This window comes from Diabrotica virgifera, chromosome 1, assembly GCF_917563875.1.
Source record: "Diabrotica virgifera virgifera chromosome 1, PGI_DIABVI_V3a".
Lineage (NCBI taxonomy): Eukaryota > Metazoa > Arthropoda > Insecta > Coleoptera > Chrysomelidae > Diabrotica > Diabrotica virgifera.
In genome coordinates, this window is record NC_065443.1 from 179,594,399 (window position 1) to 179,615,122 (window position 20,724).

Consider the following 20,724-nt stretch of genomic DNA (forward strand, 5'->3'; position numbering starts at 1 on the left):
AATTACGATTTTTTAAATAATTCTATACTAACAATAGTACCTGATAATATAAACATTATTAAAATATAACGAAGACTTTATAGTCCACGAACGTTTATAGCCTTAAAAATGCGCCAACTCTTCTATGAACATTATGTATATTATCTAACCAAGTAATTTAATTAATAATGAAAAGGATTTGATTGTAGTGAACAATTGGGTGCAAAATATCAGGAATATAATTAATTAATAAATAATACTACAGTTATATAAATAAAAATTACATATATTGTAAACATATATATTTTTTTGACGTAACATATAAAAAGTTGTCTCTGTAAATAAAAGCTTACCATCTTCAAAATAAGTAAAAGTAGAGACTGTTTAACTGTTATCACTTATAATCGATCACTTATTCGGAACAACAAAACTTAACACCAAGAGAAAAATGGACTTTTATCTTGGAAGCGTTGTGTAAAATTGAAAAACCTAGATGTATGTTGACTTTGAGACCTAAAAAATAATAATCAGTTAGTGAACGTTACAATAAATTCTAACCGTTACAATAAATTGTAACCGTTACAATAAATTGTAAATGTAATTGTAAATAAATAAAAAAAAATCAGTGTCGAGTGTCAAAGAATGCACACGCGGTAAAGATCACCTGTAAGAATGTGTGTATTTGAGGCATGTACACTTACAATTAATATCTAACTCAATGTTAATTGTTGCCAACATAGTTTTGTGCTAATAATTTTGGTGAAATATCTGTGAAAATCGTAAAATTCGCCGATATTTGCGTTTATTGAGGATCCAATAATCTACAGCGTTGCCAGTTATTCGCTCCGTTGTTTCTTTATAGTGATGGAGGATTTAAAGTGCGGATTTTGTGATCAGACCTGTTATTTTAAAGAGAGTAAAACTCTATTGTTTGGATGTGCTTGTGATAATTGCGAGAAAGTATCATGTAAAGAGTGTAGCAAGATTTCCTCTCAAGAAATAAGATGTGCAATTGCTAAAATTAGAACCATTATAATATGGTGCAAAGATTGCATAAATCAGTTCTCTAGCGCTAAAATTGATGGCCCGATTAGAGACCTCGAAAATGCTGAACTAACCATTCCGCAATTATCAGATGCCATAAAAGAAATTGTAAAATGTGAACTTAGTGAGGTTATGAAGATTATGGAACAGAATCTTCAAGAAAAGCTTGTAATGACGTCTAAAATGGTGATTGAAAGCAACAAGGACTTGGTGAAACTTTTGAGTGATAGTTCGAAACAAAATCAAGTGAAACTTTCGAGTGATGCTTCGTCGAAACTGAATCAGAGGTCTACAGAAAGACGGGTTATCGTGGCAACGCCAACCTCCCCTCCTCCATTGACAGAGGACAATGACGGATCGAAATCAGCTGGCCAGGCAGAGAAAGCCAGCGTTACCATTTCTTCCTCTTCTAATTCCAACTTGTCAAAAGACCATAAGACCTTGGGACAACCTTGGATAACCACAGGCCAAAGCAAACATAAAAAAAAAAGAAGAAATCGTAAACAAAAACAAAGATTCTGCTGATAATGACCAAGAATTTACCCTGGTACAGAGAAGAAAGGCCCGGAGAAATGACCAAAACTTCGTTTTGGGTAAAGCGAATTTCCAAGGAGATGAAAATTTTGCTAGTTCTTCTCATAAAGCATATTTTTATCTTGGTCGTGTAAAAGTGGGTATTACACCCACCTTTATTGAACAACACGTTAAGAAGCAATGCCCGAATATTAGGGATTTTAAGGTTGAAGCCTTACCAGTGAAAGGTGAAAATATCTCCTTCAAAATAAGTATCCATCCAGATGACAAGGAAGATTTTTCGAGGCCAGATATTTGGCCTAAAGGCATCATTTTAAGAAAGTTTTGGATTAGTAATAAACGCCAATTTGAAAATTTTCGTCAAGGTCGAGGAGATCAGACCTTGATATAACTAAAAACGACTCCTGGAAATCAAAATCAAACATATGTGTTTACTATCTCAATACTGGTGGTATGCGAACAAAAATACAGAGTTTCCATCAAGCTCTGAGTTGTTCCTGCTATGATATAGTAATGATTGCAGAGACATGGTTGAATTCAGATTATTCTGATGCTGAAGTTGGAGTTCCAGAGTATGACATTTATAGATGTGATCGTGAAGTGAGTGTTTATAAACACTCTAAAGACGCGTGGAGGGGGTGTATTAATCGCAGCTAAAAAAAGCCTTTCTGTCCAAAAAATCATAGTTCCTCTTGTTGACTCCTTTGTTATTGGCTGTGTATATATACCTTCTCCATCACCTTCTCAGTCTTATTTAAGGCATTGTGAATCTGTTGAATATGTTTATAATAATTTTTCAGATAGTTTGTTTGTGTTGGCAGGTGATTACAACCTACCACAAGCTAAATGGGGAAATGATGAGCTGGGCTTGACAGTGACTGGCACTGAAAATGAGTCTGTAAGTATTGTAGCAAATTGCTTTAGTTTCCATAACTTTTTTCAAAAGAATGAGATTTTGAACAACAACGGAGTCTCATTGGACCTGGTTTTTAGTAATTTGGAATCTATTAATGTCACTCCGGCAGTAGATAAAATTTTTGAGAATAGCTTAAATCACACAGCTATCAGTTTTGAACTAGTGTGTGAAGAAAATCTTGATTTTATGAATTATGAGGAATATTTTTATGATTTCAGAAATGGTGACTACTTTTCAATAAATAATTATTTAGCAAGTATAAATTGGGAGGGACTGTTTCTTAGTGGTACAGTTGATAGTATGGTGGTCATTTTTTATGATGTAATTTACTCATTGATAGAACACTTTGTTCCACTTAAGAAATATAAGATCTCTACCTTTCCCTCTTGGTTCTCCTCAGAGCTGCGTAACCTAATTGTATGTAAAAAACAGGCCCACAAACAATATAAAATTAGTAATAGGCAAGATGATTATGACCGTTTCGTGGCTTTAAGAAATCAGTGTGAAATTTTAAGAGCAGACTGTCAGAAACAGTATTTAGATAGGATACAAAACAACATTTCCGATAATCCAAAATATTTTTGGTCTTACATTAAAAGCAAAAGAAATGGGTATAACATACCAACTACAATGGTCTATAATGACAGGGTTGGCTTGAATGTCAAGGACTCTGCCAATATGTTTGCAGAATATTTCTCATCTGTCTACTCAGATGACCAACAAGATACTTTACCTTTTTTAGTTTTGAAAGTTCGATTTGTTTGAGTTCCATAATACTTACAGCAACTGAGGTCTATTATACTATTGCAAGTTGTAAAAACCGATTATGTGCAGGGCCGGATGGAATCCCAGCCTATTTTCTGAAAAAATGTATATGTGTACTTACAAAACCAATTTTGTTTATTTTTAACAGATCACTTGGTACTGGTAGCTTTCCCAGTCTCTGGAAGAAGAGCTTTTTAAAGCCGATTTTTAAATCAGGTGCAAGGAACGACATATCAAACTATCGAGCTGTCTGTAATCAGTCAGAGCTGCCAAAGTTGCTTGATTGTTTGGTTAGTAAGAAACTGACATGGTGTTTTAGAGGCATTTTTAATCCTGAACAATTTGGCTTTATGAAAGGGAGGTCAGCAGATGCCAGCCTAGTTTTGTATGTCAATCATATATATAACAGCTTTGAAGAGGGATTCCAGGTTGACTCGATCTATACTGACTTTTCTAAAGCATTTGATCGGGTTAACCATGGGGTCCTATTACAAAAACTAAGAGCTTTGGGTATTGTGGATCCCCTTCTTCAGTGGATTTCAGAATTTATTAGCGGCCGTACGCAGGCAGTTAACTTAGGAGGTGCTACTTCCATTGAAATAACAGTTCCATCGGGCGTGCCGCAAGGCTCTTATTGTGGCCCTGTTTTGTTTTGCTTGTTTCTGGTTGATTTAGTAGAAAAAATTAAAAATTGTAGTGTTCTTATGTTTGCTGACGATGTAAAACTGTTTAGAAAAATTCAATCCTGGGATGATGCTGTTATACTACAGGAAGATCTTAAATCTTTTTATGATTGGTGCAATTTAAACAGAATGTCACTTAATATAAACAAATGTCATAAAATGACGTTCTCGAGGAAAAGAACTCCAATTACATTCGTTTATTATATTAATAACTTGCCATTAGCCTCTAAAAATGAAGTATCAGATTTGGGAATCTGGTTAGACACCAAACTGTCATTCTCATGCCACATCAATCAAGTAACAAACAGGGCGATGAAAGTACTGGGATTTATCCAACGCACATCTGTAGACCTGTCTTTGTTCACATTTAGAAAACTTTATTGTGGTCTCGTTAGGCCTATTCTAGAGTTTGGATCAGTTGTATGGTCCCCATCATACAACTGTTACATTGAACATATTGAAAGAGTCCAAAATAAATTTTTGAGGGTAGCAGCTTATAAGAGTGGATACAGGAGAGAGGAATATGACTATCAGTGGGTAAGAGATAGTCTAAATTTACCAACACTTGAGTCAAGGAGGACATTGTTAGATTTATGCTTCCTACACAAAGTTATTAATGCTTTCATAGATTGTCCTCAATTGATATCACTTTTTAGTCTTAAAGTTCCTAGTAGAAGCAACAGACAATCAGAAATCTTTTCAGTGCCATTTCACCACACTAATTTTGGTATAAATGAACCGACTACACGATTGGTTCGGAGTGCTAATAGCCTGCCAAGACTCCCTAGACAAATGGATATTTTTGACTCCAAAATTGGTTTGTTCAAAAAACAACTAAGGGGTATCTTACAATAAGTTTGTTGTAGTTCTGTATTGTTCTTACAATATGTTTGTTTGTATTATTCTGATGTGTTTATTATTTTAATAATTTATTATTGTTGAGGTGTAACTTGTAAAAGTCTTGTTGTGTGTAAAACTTGTAAATGGATGCCGTAAATAAATAAATTAAAAATTAATTAAAATTAAAATTGTAGTTAAAAAATCGTAAAGAGAATTCGAACATGTTCAATAATATACTTGAGTAGATAAATAACACAGGTTCCCGACCACTTCGTGGTGGAGGCGCAACATCGTGGTCCAGAATCGGTATACCGACTCCCAACCACTTCGTGGTCCAGAATCGGTGACCAACTCCAGGCCACTTCATGATCCAGAATCGGCATACCGACTCCCGCTCACGATGATCCAGAATCGGCATGCCGACTCCCGCCCACGATGATCCAGAATCGGCATGCCGGTTCTGTCTCATCGTGGTGACGTCAAGCACATAGTGAATAAACGGCATAGCGAATCGTGACGTACGGCGGTCCGTTGGAAAGAGTCCAACGGACCCAACGAATCCAGAGGACCCAACGAATACGTAGACACAGAAAAAAACATGGCTTGATTGCCAAAAGGACATGAAGCTTGTAGTGTCAAAACGGCATAGCGAATCGTGACGTACGAGAGCTCGTTGGATAGGGGAGGGGGTAACGAGTACGATGAGACGAAAAACAAAGATGGTGGCAGTGACAATTGACTCTTAATACTCGTATTCATATAAATATATAAATCGAAAACTTAAAAGTATTTACAAAAATATTGTAAATTAAATATAGTCGAATAATGTGTGTTAGCATTACAGGATAAAGCCTCTGATAAGAAAGGTGTAAATAATGTGTTTTGGTTCAATAAAAACCGATAACGGAAAACCACAGGTGATACATGTTTTGTAAAATTGAAAGAACATTCTCAAGTTTTATAAATTGATAAGGCGGATGCTTGACCGCAATATTATTTTTGCAGGAAATTCTTTATCGTTTGGTCTGAATTATTTGAAAAAAGAATATAAAAGTGTTACATGTTCAACCGCAATAGATAACGGTATTTGTTGGTTGTTATTCAGTAATCGAGAATACCACGAATTGCTTATCTTTGAAACGGATCAGTCGATGGTACCGTAGGCGCATTAGGCTGACGCAACTTGAGCTGACCAAGCTGACCGAGGAGCACATTCGTTTGTCACAGTTCGCAGTTTATGCATTAAATAGCAGTAAATGACATGACATTCGCCGCAGGATGTGACATTCGACGCATTACGTGACATTTGACGTGAAATATGACGTGACAGTCGACGAGGGACGTGTACTCCAAAGTTGACATTTATGAGACATTTCACACAGAACATGATCAGTATTAGTATGAATCCTATCGAGTACATACATAGGGTAATGGAATTTCAAATTAACTTTATCAGTTAAATAGATATTAAATCTTATGAGGATGTAAAACAAATTAATAGACAATTGAACAGTCTGCATATTGAAGACAAAACGTGAAAGCCTGAAGAGTTGAATCGACAGCAGCAGTAACAACAGCAGCACCAGCAAGGCTTTTACGCCTTTCGAAAACTCCCACAAGCTACATATCCATTGAGACATATTCAGCCTACACCATGGGTGCCAGCAACAACACCAGCGATTATGAGAAAAGAGAAATAGACAATGTATTTGCAATGTCTTGTGTAATATTAGCATCTGTATTTATCTTAATTCTGAAAATTATTTTTGAAATTGTAAAGCGAAAAGTTGAATCTTCATGTAATATAATAGTGTAGGAAACAGAGCAAAATGGACACAAGTCTGGTTTTATTTTTTTTTTTTTTCGTTATATCAAGGGGTGCTTATTATAAGACTAACTTTTTCTGAAAAAATTGCGCCCCGGAACCCCCCTTTTCACCCCTTTAAAGGGGGTAATTTGTGGTTTTTGCGGAACGTAGCCCTTCCTGTACCCTTTACAAAAAAATTTTTTTATTGAAATATGAAGAGGACTATATTTTCTACGATTTATTTCCCGACAGCATATGTCTATCATCCACCGTTTAGCGGGGATGGGGCGGCGCCCCAATGTTGATAAGTTTTTAAAAAAGATGTTTTAAAAAAAATATATTTTTCCCTAACTCTAACGGAAATTAAGAAGAAATCCTGCGGCAATTATTCACAAATAAGTGACTGATTTTTTGGTATAGGTTTCACTTAAGGGTAATTGCCCTATTTTTAATTACAGGGTGTTACATTTTAAAAAACCTCTTTTTATACCATCTGAACCGTTTATGCTAGAGTAAAAAGACTTTCAGCGATTACCCATGTACTGGTGCTATTTACAAATTTGTATAATGAACCCCCATATTTTCCCCGGAACCTCCTCAAAAAAAAGAAGAATTAATAAATAAAGTGATTTTCTTGGAATCCTTCACACACAATGCCCTTTATTAATATGCTTCATATATCATTTTGTGCACGTTATTATTACCCATGCATGGACACCAAAAGCGATTTCCTAGTGCAGCCCCTGTAGCCAAAAAAAAATAAAATGGGGGTTGAATTTTTTTTTTGTTTTTTGCTTTTTGATCCGTATGGGCATATGCTTCATCAATAGTGCTTTTCAAAAATATATATGGTTATTGCAACATCCCTGCGGAAACCACCCCTATCCTTGAAAATATACTGCAGAAACTACCCCTATCCCTTGGCAAAGATGTTTTTACGATTTTCTCATTACCTATGCATTCTTTTTAAACAAAAATTATACAAGGTTAAAGACCACTATTTACTGTAAAAATTAGGTCCTATTCATTTTTTTCGTATAAGCAACCGTTACGGCACAGTGGCGCCGTAAACCTCATATATGATTTGGCGGGCTCGTTTTTGTTTTTTATTCGTCATCTGTTCGTTTTATTGATAAAGCACTTATGTAAAATAAAACAACACAGTGTAACCTACAAATTATGACCTATGCACATTTTACAATATTTGCGCCCCAAAGCCACAGTGGTAGCCCAAAATCAATTTTTGCATATTTTCGCCACCTACACGCATTTTATTGCATTAATGCTACCTTAATAGCACAATATTTACCCTTAAGTGGTCGCTAAGCAGTGGCGGATCCAGGGAGGGGTGATGGGGGTGATCACCTCCCCCCCTCTCAAACCAAGTGATATTATATTCAAAGATTATAAAAATATTCATTTATTTTTATAGAAATACTTATATTATATTATTATTTTAATAAGAATGGCGTACTTTTTATACTTTACCGACAGTGGAGGATCCAGCATCGTTAAGAGGGGGGTGCCAATTGGCTAAATTTCTATAAAAATAAAAGAATATTTTTATAATCTTTGAACATAATATCACTTGGTTTGAGAGGGGGGAGGTGATCACCCCATCACCTCTCCCTGGATCCACCACTGCTTAGCGACCACCTAAGGGTAAATATTGTGCTATTAAGGTAGCATTAATGCAATAAAATGCGTGTAGGTGGCGAAAATATGCAAAAATTGAATTTGGGCCACCACTGTAGCTTTGGGGCGCAAAGATTGTAAAATGTGCATAAGTCATAATTTGTAGGTTACACTGTGTTGTTTTATTTTACATAAGTACTTTACCAATAAAACGAACAGATGACGAAAAAAAAAAAAAAAAAACTGGAGCCCGCCAAAGCATATATGAGGTTTACGGCGCCACTGTGCCGTAACGGTTGCTTATACGAAAAAAATTAATAGGACCTAATTTTTAGAGTAAATAGTGGTCTTTAACCTTGTATAAGTTTTGTTTAAAAAGAATGCATAGGTAATGAGAAAACCGTAAAAACATGCTCGCCAAGGGATAGGGGTAGTATCTGCAGTATATTTTCAAGGATAGGGGTGGTTTCCGCATGAATGTTGCAATAACCATATATATTTTTGAAAAGCCCTATTGATGAAGTATATGCCCATATGGATCAAAAAGCAAAAAACAAAAAAAAATTTCAACCCCCATTTTATTTATTTTTTTTTGGCTACAGGGGTTGCACTAGGAAATCGCTTTTGGTGTCCATGCATGGGTAATAATAACGTGCACAAAATTATGTATGAAGCATATTAATAAAGAGCATTGTGTGTGAAGGATTCCAAGAAAATCACTTTATTTATTAATTTTTCTTTTTTTGGGGTGGTTCCGGGGAAAAATGGGGGTGCATTATACAAATTTGTAAATAGCACCAGTACATCGGTAATCGCTGAAAGTCTTTTTACTCTAGCATAAACGGTTCAGATGGTATAAAAAGGGGTTTTTTAAAATGTAACACCCTGTAATTAAAAAAAGGACAATTACGCTTAAGTGAAACCTATTAGTCCTGTCGCCAGGGGGGGTACAACGGCCTCGTTAATTCAGATGGACTTACCCAAATTTTTTTTATGTATTTTGACCCGTAGAACACGAATTTTTTGGGTAACAGTTGATCCGGATGTCGATAAGATTGTTATAGACCAAGAACTTGAGGAATCAAATAACAGCGATTTTTGGCAAAACAAAACAATATTTTGTATTTTTTGGGTCATTTTAAGCAAAAAATATTTCTACAAGTTTTTTAGTAGGATGCACAGTTTTCGAGATACACGCGGTTGAACTTTCAAAAAATCGAAAAACTGCAATTTTTAAACCCGAATAACTTTTGATTAAAAAATAAAATAGCAATTCTGCTTAGCGCCTTTGAAAGTTCAAGTCAAATTATGTCGGTTTTGATTATTTGCATTGCTAAAAATTTATTGTGTTATTGCTAAACAAAGCTACAAACAACTAGTGCGTGAGTGATGTTTCTATGATTTCTCATTTAAAATCGAACGAGTAGGTAGAATAGGTACTAGTGCAATCAAGACTATTTCTACGTTACATGCGTTAAAACGCATGTAAAAGCACGGGAAACCCTACGTGTTTATAGCTTTGTTAAACAATAAAAAAATAAATTTTTACCAATGCAAATAATCAAAACCGATATAATTTGACTTAAACTTTCAAATGCGGTAAGCAGACTTGCTATTTTATTTTTTAATCAAAAGTTATTCGGGTTCAAAAATTGCAATTTTTCGATTTTTTTAAAGTTCAACCGCGTTTATCTCGAAAACTGTGCATCCTACGAAAAAACTTGTAGAAATATTTTTTACTTAAAATGGCCCAAAAAATACAAAATATTGTTTTGTTTTGCCAAAAATCGCTGTTATTTGATTCCTCAAGTTCTTGGTCTATAACAATCTTATCGACATCCGGATCAACTGTTACCCAAAAAATTCGTGTTCTACGGGTCAAAATACATAAAAAAAACTTGAGTAAGTCCATCTGAATTAACGAGGCCGTTGTACCCCCCCTGGCGACAGGACTATATACCAAAAAATCAATCAATTATTTGTGAATAACTGCCGTAGGATTTCTTCTTAATTTCCGTTACAGTTAGGGAAAAATATATATTTTTTAAAAACTTCTTTTTTAAAAACTTGTCAACTTTGGGGCGCCACCCCCGCTAAACGGTGGATGATAGACAGATGTTGTTGGGAAATAAATCGTAGAAAATATAGTCCTCTTCATATTTCTATAAAAATTTTTTATTGTAAATGGTACAGGAAGGGCTACGCTCCGCAAAAACCACAAATTACCCCCTTCAAAGGAGTGAAAAGGGGGGGTTCCGGGGCGAAATTTTTTCAGAAAAAGTTAGTCTTATAATAAGCAACCCTTGATATACCAGAAAAAAAATAAAACCGGACTTGTGTCGATTTTGCAAGGTTCAACCTTTGTTTCCTACACTATAAGACTTGATCAGTAAATAAGGTGTTTAAATAAAAAACAAAAAAATCTCTAACATATTTATTAATACATAAAAAATTACATAGGCAGTATTGTAGAAGAAAACCAGTGACGTACATGATCCACATTTCTTTCGGTACATGAAAATAGTCCAACGCCGTGACAGGGGTTTGTAGCAGGACTAACGTTTCCAGTAGCATGAGGCGTGCCATCAAACTTACAAACATCAATAATAAGGGGAAAAACTCCAAAAATGTGACATTTCTTGCTTAAAAATGCTCGAACGTAGATGTAATCGGATGCATACAACAGCTTGGCTTCTAGTATGTCATTTATTTTGGACAATTCTACTTCTCCATCAGAATATCGAATACCAAGCAGTTTTTTCTCCACGTATGATGCAGTCTTCTTATCCACATCACTTAGCGCATTGAATGGTTTCGGAGATAAAAAGATGTAATGGCTTTGTTTAAAACCTATTTCTATGGTAAGTTCTTTGGGAACAAACCACCCGTCCACATCTAATCCCTGAATATCTACGAATGCTACTCTCATGATGACTGCTCGTGTACTACTGACACTTTATGCGTCTAATTTAGACTTTTTACAATTTCGGTAAGAGGGAAGTACTCCATTACGCAGTCGTGAATTATAATGCAATAGGCCTTGGTATTTTCGGGAAAACCATTATGTGCTTCAATATCGAGTTTTACATCAACAGCGGATACTTTCATGCTTTCTTCTTGTTTTGAACAATCGATGACGGACAATGCACGATTCTTGAAAGCTAAGAAATCGAGTAGAGGTCGCTTCTGTTGGGAATGTATTTAGCTGGGATAAAATTCGGTATAGTTGAAATAGGGCAGTCAATGAGGGTATTTGGCTCCTAATTCCATCTTACTACATCGATTTACTTGATATTTTCACAGTAAGTAGGGATTAGCTTAAAGAACGAAGTCTACCCTATGACGATGTGCGCTTTTGACATCACTAATAATTAAAAAATCTTCTTCTTCTTCTTCGTGCGACTAGGATTACTCCTGTTTGTCTGCCTCTTATTCTGTTTCAGTTGTTGTTGACTGTACATTGTCTTTCCACCTTTTTGGCGGCCTTCCAACGGGTCTTCTGCTATACGGCTTGTTGTTTTTACAGATGTTCGCTAATCTATCTGGTTCCATTCGATTTACATGTTCGTTCCAGTTTTTCTTTCTTGTTTTTATCCACCTGTTAATATTTTGAATTTTGCAACGTTCTCGTATACTTTTGTTGCTTTGTCTGTCTCTTAATGATATGCCCGCTATTGATCTTAATACTTTCATTTCGATATTGTTGATTTGTTGTTTCGTCTTTCTTGTATCGGTCCTTGTCTCCGCTGCATATGTTAGGATAGGTCTTACTGTTGTCTTGTATACTTTTATTTTGCTTTCCATGGTCAGATATTTGTTTCTCCATATGGTTTCTCGGAGGCAACCACTTACTCTTGCCGCTTTTGTCGCTTGTGTTAGGGATTAGCTTAAAGAACGAAGTCTACCCTATGACGATGTGCGCTGTTGACATCACTAATAATTAAAAAATCAATGAGAAAATTTTTCTTTTTGCTGATGATACCAGTATCACTTGGAGCAACTCGACTATTGCATCTCTTCATGAAACTATAACTTCGGATCTACTGACGATAAAGACCTGGTCTGACTCTAATTTACTCTCTTTTAACGTAGAGATAAAACAGTAGCATTATCCTATAAAGGAGCTCTTCAACCTTTGTCTCTTAATAACAGCCAGATCAGTACCGTTGATTCTGTAAAATTTCTTGGTATTTTTTTAGACAGCAACCTCAAATCGTCCCTTCATATCGATTCGTTAAGTAAGAAACTCGCCTCAGCTTGCTATGCAATAAAATCTGTCTCAAGCGAACTCAATTTAGCATCTCCTAAAATAACATATTTTTCGTTGTTCGAGCCTCATCTTCGATATGGTCTTCCTTTTTGGGGTTCTAGTACAGCTGCTCAATTTGATGTTATTTTTAAATTGCAAAAAAGAGCAATAAGATATCTGTTTGGCCTCAGAAGATCTACACATTGCAGAAGTTACTTCAGAGATCACGGAATTTTAACACTTTCATCTTTATATATTCTAGAAACGGTTTGTTTAATTCGTAAACACATTCTTCATGTCTTTCCAGAAAGGCCCAATCATCTTTACTCCTCCAGAAATTAAATCTTTGATATTTATTTACCGATCCCATCCACTGAGTAAGTAAAGAAATCTATTTTATATTCCGCAAAAAAACTTTACAACCATCTCCCGTTACAACTTAAATCTGCAACATCTTTCCCAAAGTTCCGTAAAATGACAAAAACCTATCTATCTAAAAGACCATATTATTCAATAGAAGAATTTCTTAATGGATAACTAAGAAAATTGGGTTTCATACGCAGTAGCTTAAACTTGTCAATTCCTTAATGTATTTTATTTGTTGTATGTATGTTCAATTTGCAATTTATATAAATTTTGCAATAAATTGTTTTTGTCTTTGCTTTTATAGCTTATATACTGTATATTGACGATTTATCTACTTTTAGTAAATTGTAGTTGTTATTTGTTATTGATATTATTTTTCTTTTGACTGTACGTAAGCTTTGTCCATAAAATTGTGAAAATTTTCAATGTCAATAAAGCATATTTCTATTCTATTCTATTCTATTTAACGCATATTGCACTATTTTAGTGATTAGCATTAAAGAATATGTATTTTATTATAAAAAAGACTTGTAAATGAGTTAACAGAATGTATGTAACAATAAATGGTATTATTAAAAACAAGTATCATATGAGTCTTTTTACCCCAGGCTGTGGGTGAAAAACGTGATATAATTCAGAAATTTTTGAAACCTATCAGGTGTTATAAAGGACGATGCCAGGAATAACTTCTACTAAAATGTAACCAAAAATATTGTGCGCTTTTTTTTAATTGCGATTTTCATTAGTTAAATTTGCAATTTTTATTGATTTTTAATTTTGTAGCTTAGGATATTGATTTTAGAGAAAAACTTTTAATAGAAAGTTGTAGTAAATTAAAAAACCTACAATTTGAGCTATGGTAAGTTTAATTTCGTTAATTGGTTATTGCAAAACAGCCTGCGAAAGGTCGAAAATGGCCGTTTTTTACAATTGCATTATTTATTGTACAAATAATTTTTTTTATTTTTTAAAGCTTTAAAATGAAGATCTTTTAATTCCAAACATAACAAAAAATTGTAAAGCCAGATTAACGAATTTGTTGCTTAGATATTATAAATTATTTATCCCAAGAGGTCAAATGTCGAAGGCTATAACTTTTTGAAAAAAAATCGTAAAAAGTTGGTGAAACATCCCATCTCCTTCTAAAGAGTTATATTTTCATATTCTGATGTAAATAAATGCGTTAAACATTTTTAAAGCTCTAATTTTTGGATTTGAAAATAAGGGGGCAAATTTCGTATAAACATTTAGAGCTGAAGCGGCCCTGTACATCCTATGAGTTTTTAAGTTACATATTATTGTTGCTGAAGATAAAACAAAGATTTATAAAAAAATAAAAAATTTCTACGACCAACTGAAGCCGAGATAATTTTTGGGTTTGAAAATAAGGGGGCAAATTTCGTTATTAAACATTTAGAGGTGAAGCGGCCCTGTATATCCTATGAGTTTCTAACTTACAGATTATTGTTGCTAAAGACGAAACGAAGATTTATAAAAAAAAATGAAATTTTCTACAACCAACTGAAGCCGAGATAATTGTTTTTTTTTTCTTAAATCATAATGCCTTTATTTATAACAATTAAGAAATTATTTTACAGTCATTGACTAAAGAAAGACTTATATTATCTTAAAATAAAAATTATTATAAAATATAATTACATTTAATTATTAAAAATTATTTTTTAAATCGGTGCTTTTGCAAGCGGCCGAATTTTGCAAATCGCCCGGCTCGCTTCAAATCCGCGCGCTCGGAAAATTTTTACGTAACTTGTATTAAATTTTGACAGAAAACAATTTAATATTACCATTATAATATACAGTCTATTTACCACTGTATTTGTTTTTCTTGATAAACTTTTATATGTGAAATCCAAAAAGAATAGTCACTACAAGAAGAAAAAGTTTTATATTGTATATTATAGTAAGAAGTACCATTATTATTATTATATTTATATAACAATGAAAAAATTAAAAATATAGTTATATATTTCATATATATATATATATATATATATATATATATATATATATATATATATATATATATATATATGTATCATTTTTGTAATATTATTTCTTCAGAAATGAAATTTCACATATAAAAGTTTATCAAGAAAAACAAATACAGTGGTAAATATAATGGTATATTATAATGGTAATATTATTAAATTGTTTTCTGTCAAAATTTAATACAAGTTACGTAAAAATTTTCCGACCGCGCGGATTTGAAGCGAGCCGGGCGATTTGCAAAATTCGGCCGCTTGCAAAAGCACCGATTTAAAAAATAATTTTTAATAATTAAATGTAATTATATTTTATAATAATTTTTATTTTACGATAATATAAGTCTTTCTTTAGTCAATGACTGTAAAATAATTTCTTAATTGTTATAAATAAAGGCATTATGATTTAAGAAAAAAAAACAATTATCTCGGCTTCAGTTGGTTGTAGAAAATCTTATTTTTTTTTATAAATCTTTGTTTCGTCTTTAGCAACAATAATCTGTATGTTAGAAACTCATAGGATATACAGGGCCGCTTCACCTCTAAATGTTTCTAACGAAATTTGCCCCCTTATTTTCAAACCCAAAAATTATCTCGGCTTCAGTTGGTCGTAGAAATTTTTTATTTTTTTATAAATCTTTGTTTCATCTTCAGCAACAATAATCTGTAAGTTAAAAACTCATAGGATGTACAGGGCCGCTTCAGCTCTAAATGTTTATAACGAAATTTGGCCCCTTATTTTCAAACCCAAAAATTAGAGGTTTAAAAATGTTTTACGCATTTATTTATATCAGAATATGAAAATATAACTCTTTAAAAGGAGATTAGATGTTTCACCAACTCTCTACGATTTTTTTTCAAAAAGTTATAGCCTTCGACATTTGACCTCTTGGGATAAACAATTTATAATATCTAAGCAACAAATTCGTTAATCTGGCTTTACAATTTTTTTATGTTTGGAATTGAAAGATCTTCATTTTAAAGGTTTAAAAAATAAAAAAAAATTATTTGTACAATAAATAATGCAATTGTAAAAAACGGCCATTTTGGACCTTTCGCAGGCTGTTTTGCAATAACCAATTAACCAAATTAAACTTACCGTACCTCAAATTGTAGGTTTTTTAATTTACTACAACTTTCTATTAAAAAGTTTTTCTATAAAGTCAATATCCTAAGCTGCAAAACTAAAAATCATTAAAAATTGCAAATTTAACAAATGAAAATCGCAATAAAAAAAAGCGCACAATATTTTTGGTTACATTTTAATAGAAGTTATTCCTGGCATCGTCCTTTACAACACCTGATAGGTTTCAAAAATTCCTGAATTATATCCTGAAATCGACCTATTTTTCACCCACAGCCTGGGGTATTTTGCAAACATCGTTTATCGTCATGTGGACTTAATGCTATTTTTCTTGCGAGATTGTAAACATGTTATGTGCATAGGAACGAAATGTTGATTGTGTAACGCTTTTTGTGGTACATTCATTTAGACACTCCACGTAATCCTCAAACGTAATGGCATTTTTCACTATCGAATACTTAACCACTTAAGATTTTTTCATAACACCCAAGTTATTTACATTTTTTTCAATAGCAGCATCATCCATGGTATTTTTGTATTTTTGCCACAACGCCTTTTGCTCCTCGTCTGTATATTGTAGTTTGAATGAGTACATTTTCGATCTAAGTCCTACAAAATGAGTCATGATTAGTGTGACCAACTCCAATTTAGTCGAATTCGGGACATGACTGAAAAAACTACCTAAAATCCGGTACTTTTCAATGAAAATCGGGCCATTTTTTTTAAATATAAAATTATAATATCATTTTTTTGATTATTTAACATTTTTATGTTGACAAAATTTTTTTTGATGGAATGGGTTGTAATGATAATTACATTTTTGTTAGTTTTTGACGTTTCGACTTCCAATGCGGAAATCGTTCTCAAAAAACGAAAAATTAGAAAATCAACTAATGTTGGATTTCCATGTAAATTGAACCTTCGGTTAAAATATAATTATCATTATTTGATATTCATGATTTTAAATCGTCTTCTCAGAAGACGATAATTAAAATAAAGAAACCAGAAAAACTCACGATGTTTGAGTTTTCGTAGAACTATAATACGACGATATAAAATGTATGCGTTTTGGATATGGTATTAGTATAACAGTCTAGAAATTGTCCAATTTTTTTCGTCCCTCCAATTCAATTTGATGTTAATTCTTAGAAGAATAATGTATTAAAAATTTCAAAATGAAATTTTACCGAAATGTTGAAAATTCGGATGGCCCGGAAGCCTTGTCCGGGACGCCAGGACACGACTTCGTAATTCGGGCCATGTCCCGAATTTTTCGGGCTAGTTGGTCACACTAGTCATGATGCGCCCATTGGCCTCATCTTTCATTAAGCCAAGCACTTTTTTTATTGACTTGTGGCATGTTATAGGGGTTATCCCCGGCATAGTCCGATGTGTCGAATTTAGATAGATTTGGTATCATGACATCCCTGTAAACATCATAACATAATACTTCATAGACAAAACTATCAGTATCCCCATACATCAGCTTTAAATTCTCGATTCCCACAGTTAGTAACTAGCCCAGTCGGAATAGCATTTGACATTGCATTACTAGTGGAGTCACTGAAGGTGGATATCAGCTATTACCTCCGATTTCGTTGAACCTCCTTCGATTTGCATGAAAATTGGTGAGTGATTAGAGGATATCTCAAGGAACGAAGGTGACATGGTGCCAACTTGCGCTTTTACCCTAGAGGTTGATGCCACCCCTTCTCGGGGGTGAAAATTATTTTATTAAAAATAACCTCATAATTCGATAGAGGGACAAATTCTAAGCAAAATTTGTCATATAAAGTTATTAAAATAAATCAAAACTTTTTGAGTTATTAGAGATCAAAGATTTTAATTTTTTAACTATTTATAATGGGAAATAAGCCACAATATTATTAAAAAATGATTTTTATTAACGTTTCGACGCCCAAATCGGGTGCCGTTGTCAAAATACAAAATACTATTAACATAAACAAAAATGTTGTTGCTTAGTAAAAAAATTCTTCTAATAATTTATTTAATTTGACTCATTTATATCGGCAACTCAGATACATAATATGATACATTTTAAAGTAGAAGACTTTAAAATGATATTGCCAATATTTATGAGTTGCGTTCCTGGGACGACTTTACTGAAAGATAGTTCATTCGATTACATGAAATCAACCCCAATCAATGTAATCGAATGAACTATCTTTCAGTAAAGTCGTCCCAGGAACGCAACTCATAAATATTGGCAATATCATTTTAAAGTCTTCTACTTTAAAATGTATCATATTATGTATCTGAATTGCCGATATAAATGAGTCAAATTAAATAAATTATTAGAAGAATTGTTTTACTAAGCAACAACATTTTTGTTTATGTTAATAGTATTTTGTATTTTGACAACGGCACCCGATTTGGGCGTCGAAACGTTAATAAAAATCATTTTTTAATAATATTGTGGCTTATTTCCCATTATAAATAGTTAAAATTGTAAAAATGCCACAAGAAAATAGCTTCAGAACAACATTTTAATTTTTCTTGAGAAACATGCATGTTTTTAACCGATTTTTCATCAATAACTCAAAAACTATAAGTTTTTACAAAAAAGTTATTATTATAAAAATTGAAGCTAATAAAAAAGGAAATAAACCCCTTACTAGAAAAACCTTCTAATGTTAACTAAAAGTGAGTTAGAGGTAATTGAATGTATATTTTTTGGCGAGTAAAAAACTCTAAGTATTCAAGCTGAAATAACGGGAAATTGATGCATTTTATAAAATAAACTTATAAAACATTTGTCAAATCACTTAAAAATATCTATCAAATGAGCCCTCGAACATGTTGATAGCGTTAAAATTTATGCTCCAAAATTTTTTCAAAATTTATCTTTTAAAAATTTTTCCAAAAAATATTATTGTTTTTTTTTTAATAACTCCGTTCGTGTTTACGATATCAGGTTCATGTAAAAACTGTTTGAAAGTTAATTCCAAGTGCTATTTAAGCACGTTGAACCTAATCTTTTAAACCCCTTATTTTTTTTTAATAAAAAGTTAAATGGCCCCGTTTGCATGGTTTCCACAGCAAATTTTAAGATTTAAACCTTTCTATCTCGGTTATTTTTTATCCTATAGAAATAGTAAAACAGGTAAAATATTTGGTACAGAAAAAACTAAAATTTGATTATATATAATTTTTTACGTATATTGAGTAATTTTGAAGTTATTATCAAAAGAATATGAGAATTAAAATAATTTTACAAATTATGATTTTGTTAGATTATACCTTTTTTTCAAAAATATGCTTTCTAAACCGGTAAAAATTATCGGAAACATTACTTATGCTAATATAAAGAAGTTCTTGTAAGGATTACTATAAATTTTAATTTTTGTGGAAATAGCGTATGTTTTATTTTTCACTAATTTTGACGCTATTACCTTGTTCTGAAGCTCATTTGATCAGGCCCGTTTTACCGAATAGGCACGGTAGGCACGTGCCTAGGGCGCTAGGTTTTGGGGGGCGCAAAAAAAAATTGCCGTGGTTGTATCAGCATGCCTCATTTCATTTATTGCGCCACTGCCGAAAGCCGACATCTGACCCAAATCACAGCCCGCCCGGCGCTCCGCGCTGTACTTAACGTGCCACTTGTGGCCGTGTGCCAGCCACACAGCCCGCCTCGCGCCCCCTTCCACCGCCACTGGTTGCTAGTCAACCACGCTCGGCCTCTCTCTCCGCCCGCACCCCGACCACCCTCCCCACTTCCTACCGTGGATTGATTACGCCTGTCACAACTTGAAAATCTGTAGTTGTTGTTGTTTACTTTTTTGGATGATTTGTGACAACGTGTATCATTATGAATTGAAAGTATATTCTTTTGTCCTAGTCAATGTGATATCTGTAGGTGCTGAAGTGAAGACTGAAGACTGTGGTAGTGGTGTGGTTTAATATCGGTATAGTATAGTGTGACCACAGATAAAAGAAGTTCTTTTATCCATGTTGTGACCCTCTTAGTATTTTGAACAATATACTGTGAAACAAATTCTGTGATCAAGAAGAAGGGACAATTTATTTGCGCGTAAGTAAATTGAATAGAAGTAACACAGCAAATTGTGATCTAATTTTATAAAGTAAAATACAAGCAATAAAACTCATTCCAAAGGTTATGCTCATATACAACATTATAATAATGTATTAATTTTATTGATAGGGCGGTTTTTTAATAAAGTCGTGTGTTATTGAGCTTCTCAAAGGAATCGTAATGAGTTCTTCAAAGCCAAGTGGTTCCGAGTTTCGTAAACGAGCGGCTGAAAAACACCAAAAAGAGCAAAATGTTTTGAAAAAGATCCCCAAAATATCCGGATTTTTCAAGGTTGCGCCAAAACCACAGATAAACCTACAAAATCCGTCTTTGTGTAATCCAGTAAAAAATGACCCCCTAAGAATTCTCATTCATCCATCAACGTCGGCCGCAGTAGATTCAACAACTGCAATCGCACACAGCATACCTAACTCAGAAAAAAACCTGGAAGTAGAACGCCCGAAAATCAAGCCTACGGACTCAGTTGAAGACCAATATAATTTTGAGACTAAAGAGAAAGACCCTATTCATTCTCCAACGTCGGCCGAATTAGATACAACTATTGCAATTGTGCACGAGCACGACAGTAACTCAAACTCAGACACAAACCTCGTAGTAGAAAGTGTGAAGCCCAAAGACCCAGTTGAAGACCAATACGATTTTGAGCTTGAAGACCCGGCATCATGGAATATCAAAAATGAATCGCAAGTAAATAAAATAATAAGTTCTGAATTTGATCAAAATCTTCTGCAAGCTGATTTTTCA

General features: G+C 33.4%; 1 protein-coding gene across 2 annotated transcripts in view; it reads right to left on the reverse strand.

Annotated features, from left to right (window-relative positions):
* Positions 1–244: 244 nt before the first annotated feature.
* The window catches only part of LOC126878913 (phosphatidylinositol 4-kinase type 2-alpha), a 598,768-nt gene continuing 578,288 nt past the window's right edge, over positions 245–20,724 (reverse strand). For both annotated transcript variants that reach the window (XM_050641803.1, XM_050641802.1), the window contains one exon: positions 245–492. In XM_050641803.1, coding sequence (XP_050497760.1) covers positions 411–492 — 82 coding nt within the window. In that variant the 3' untranslated portion in view covers positions 245–410. The remainder of the gene's footprint in view (positions 493–20,724) is intronic.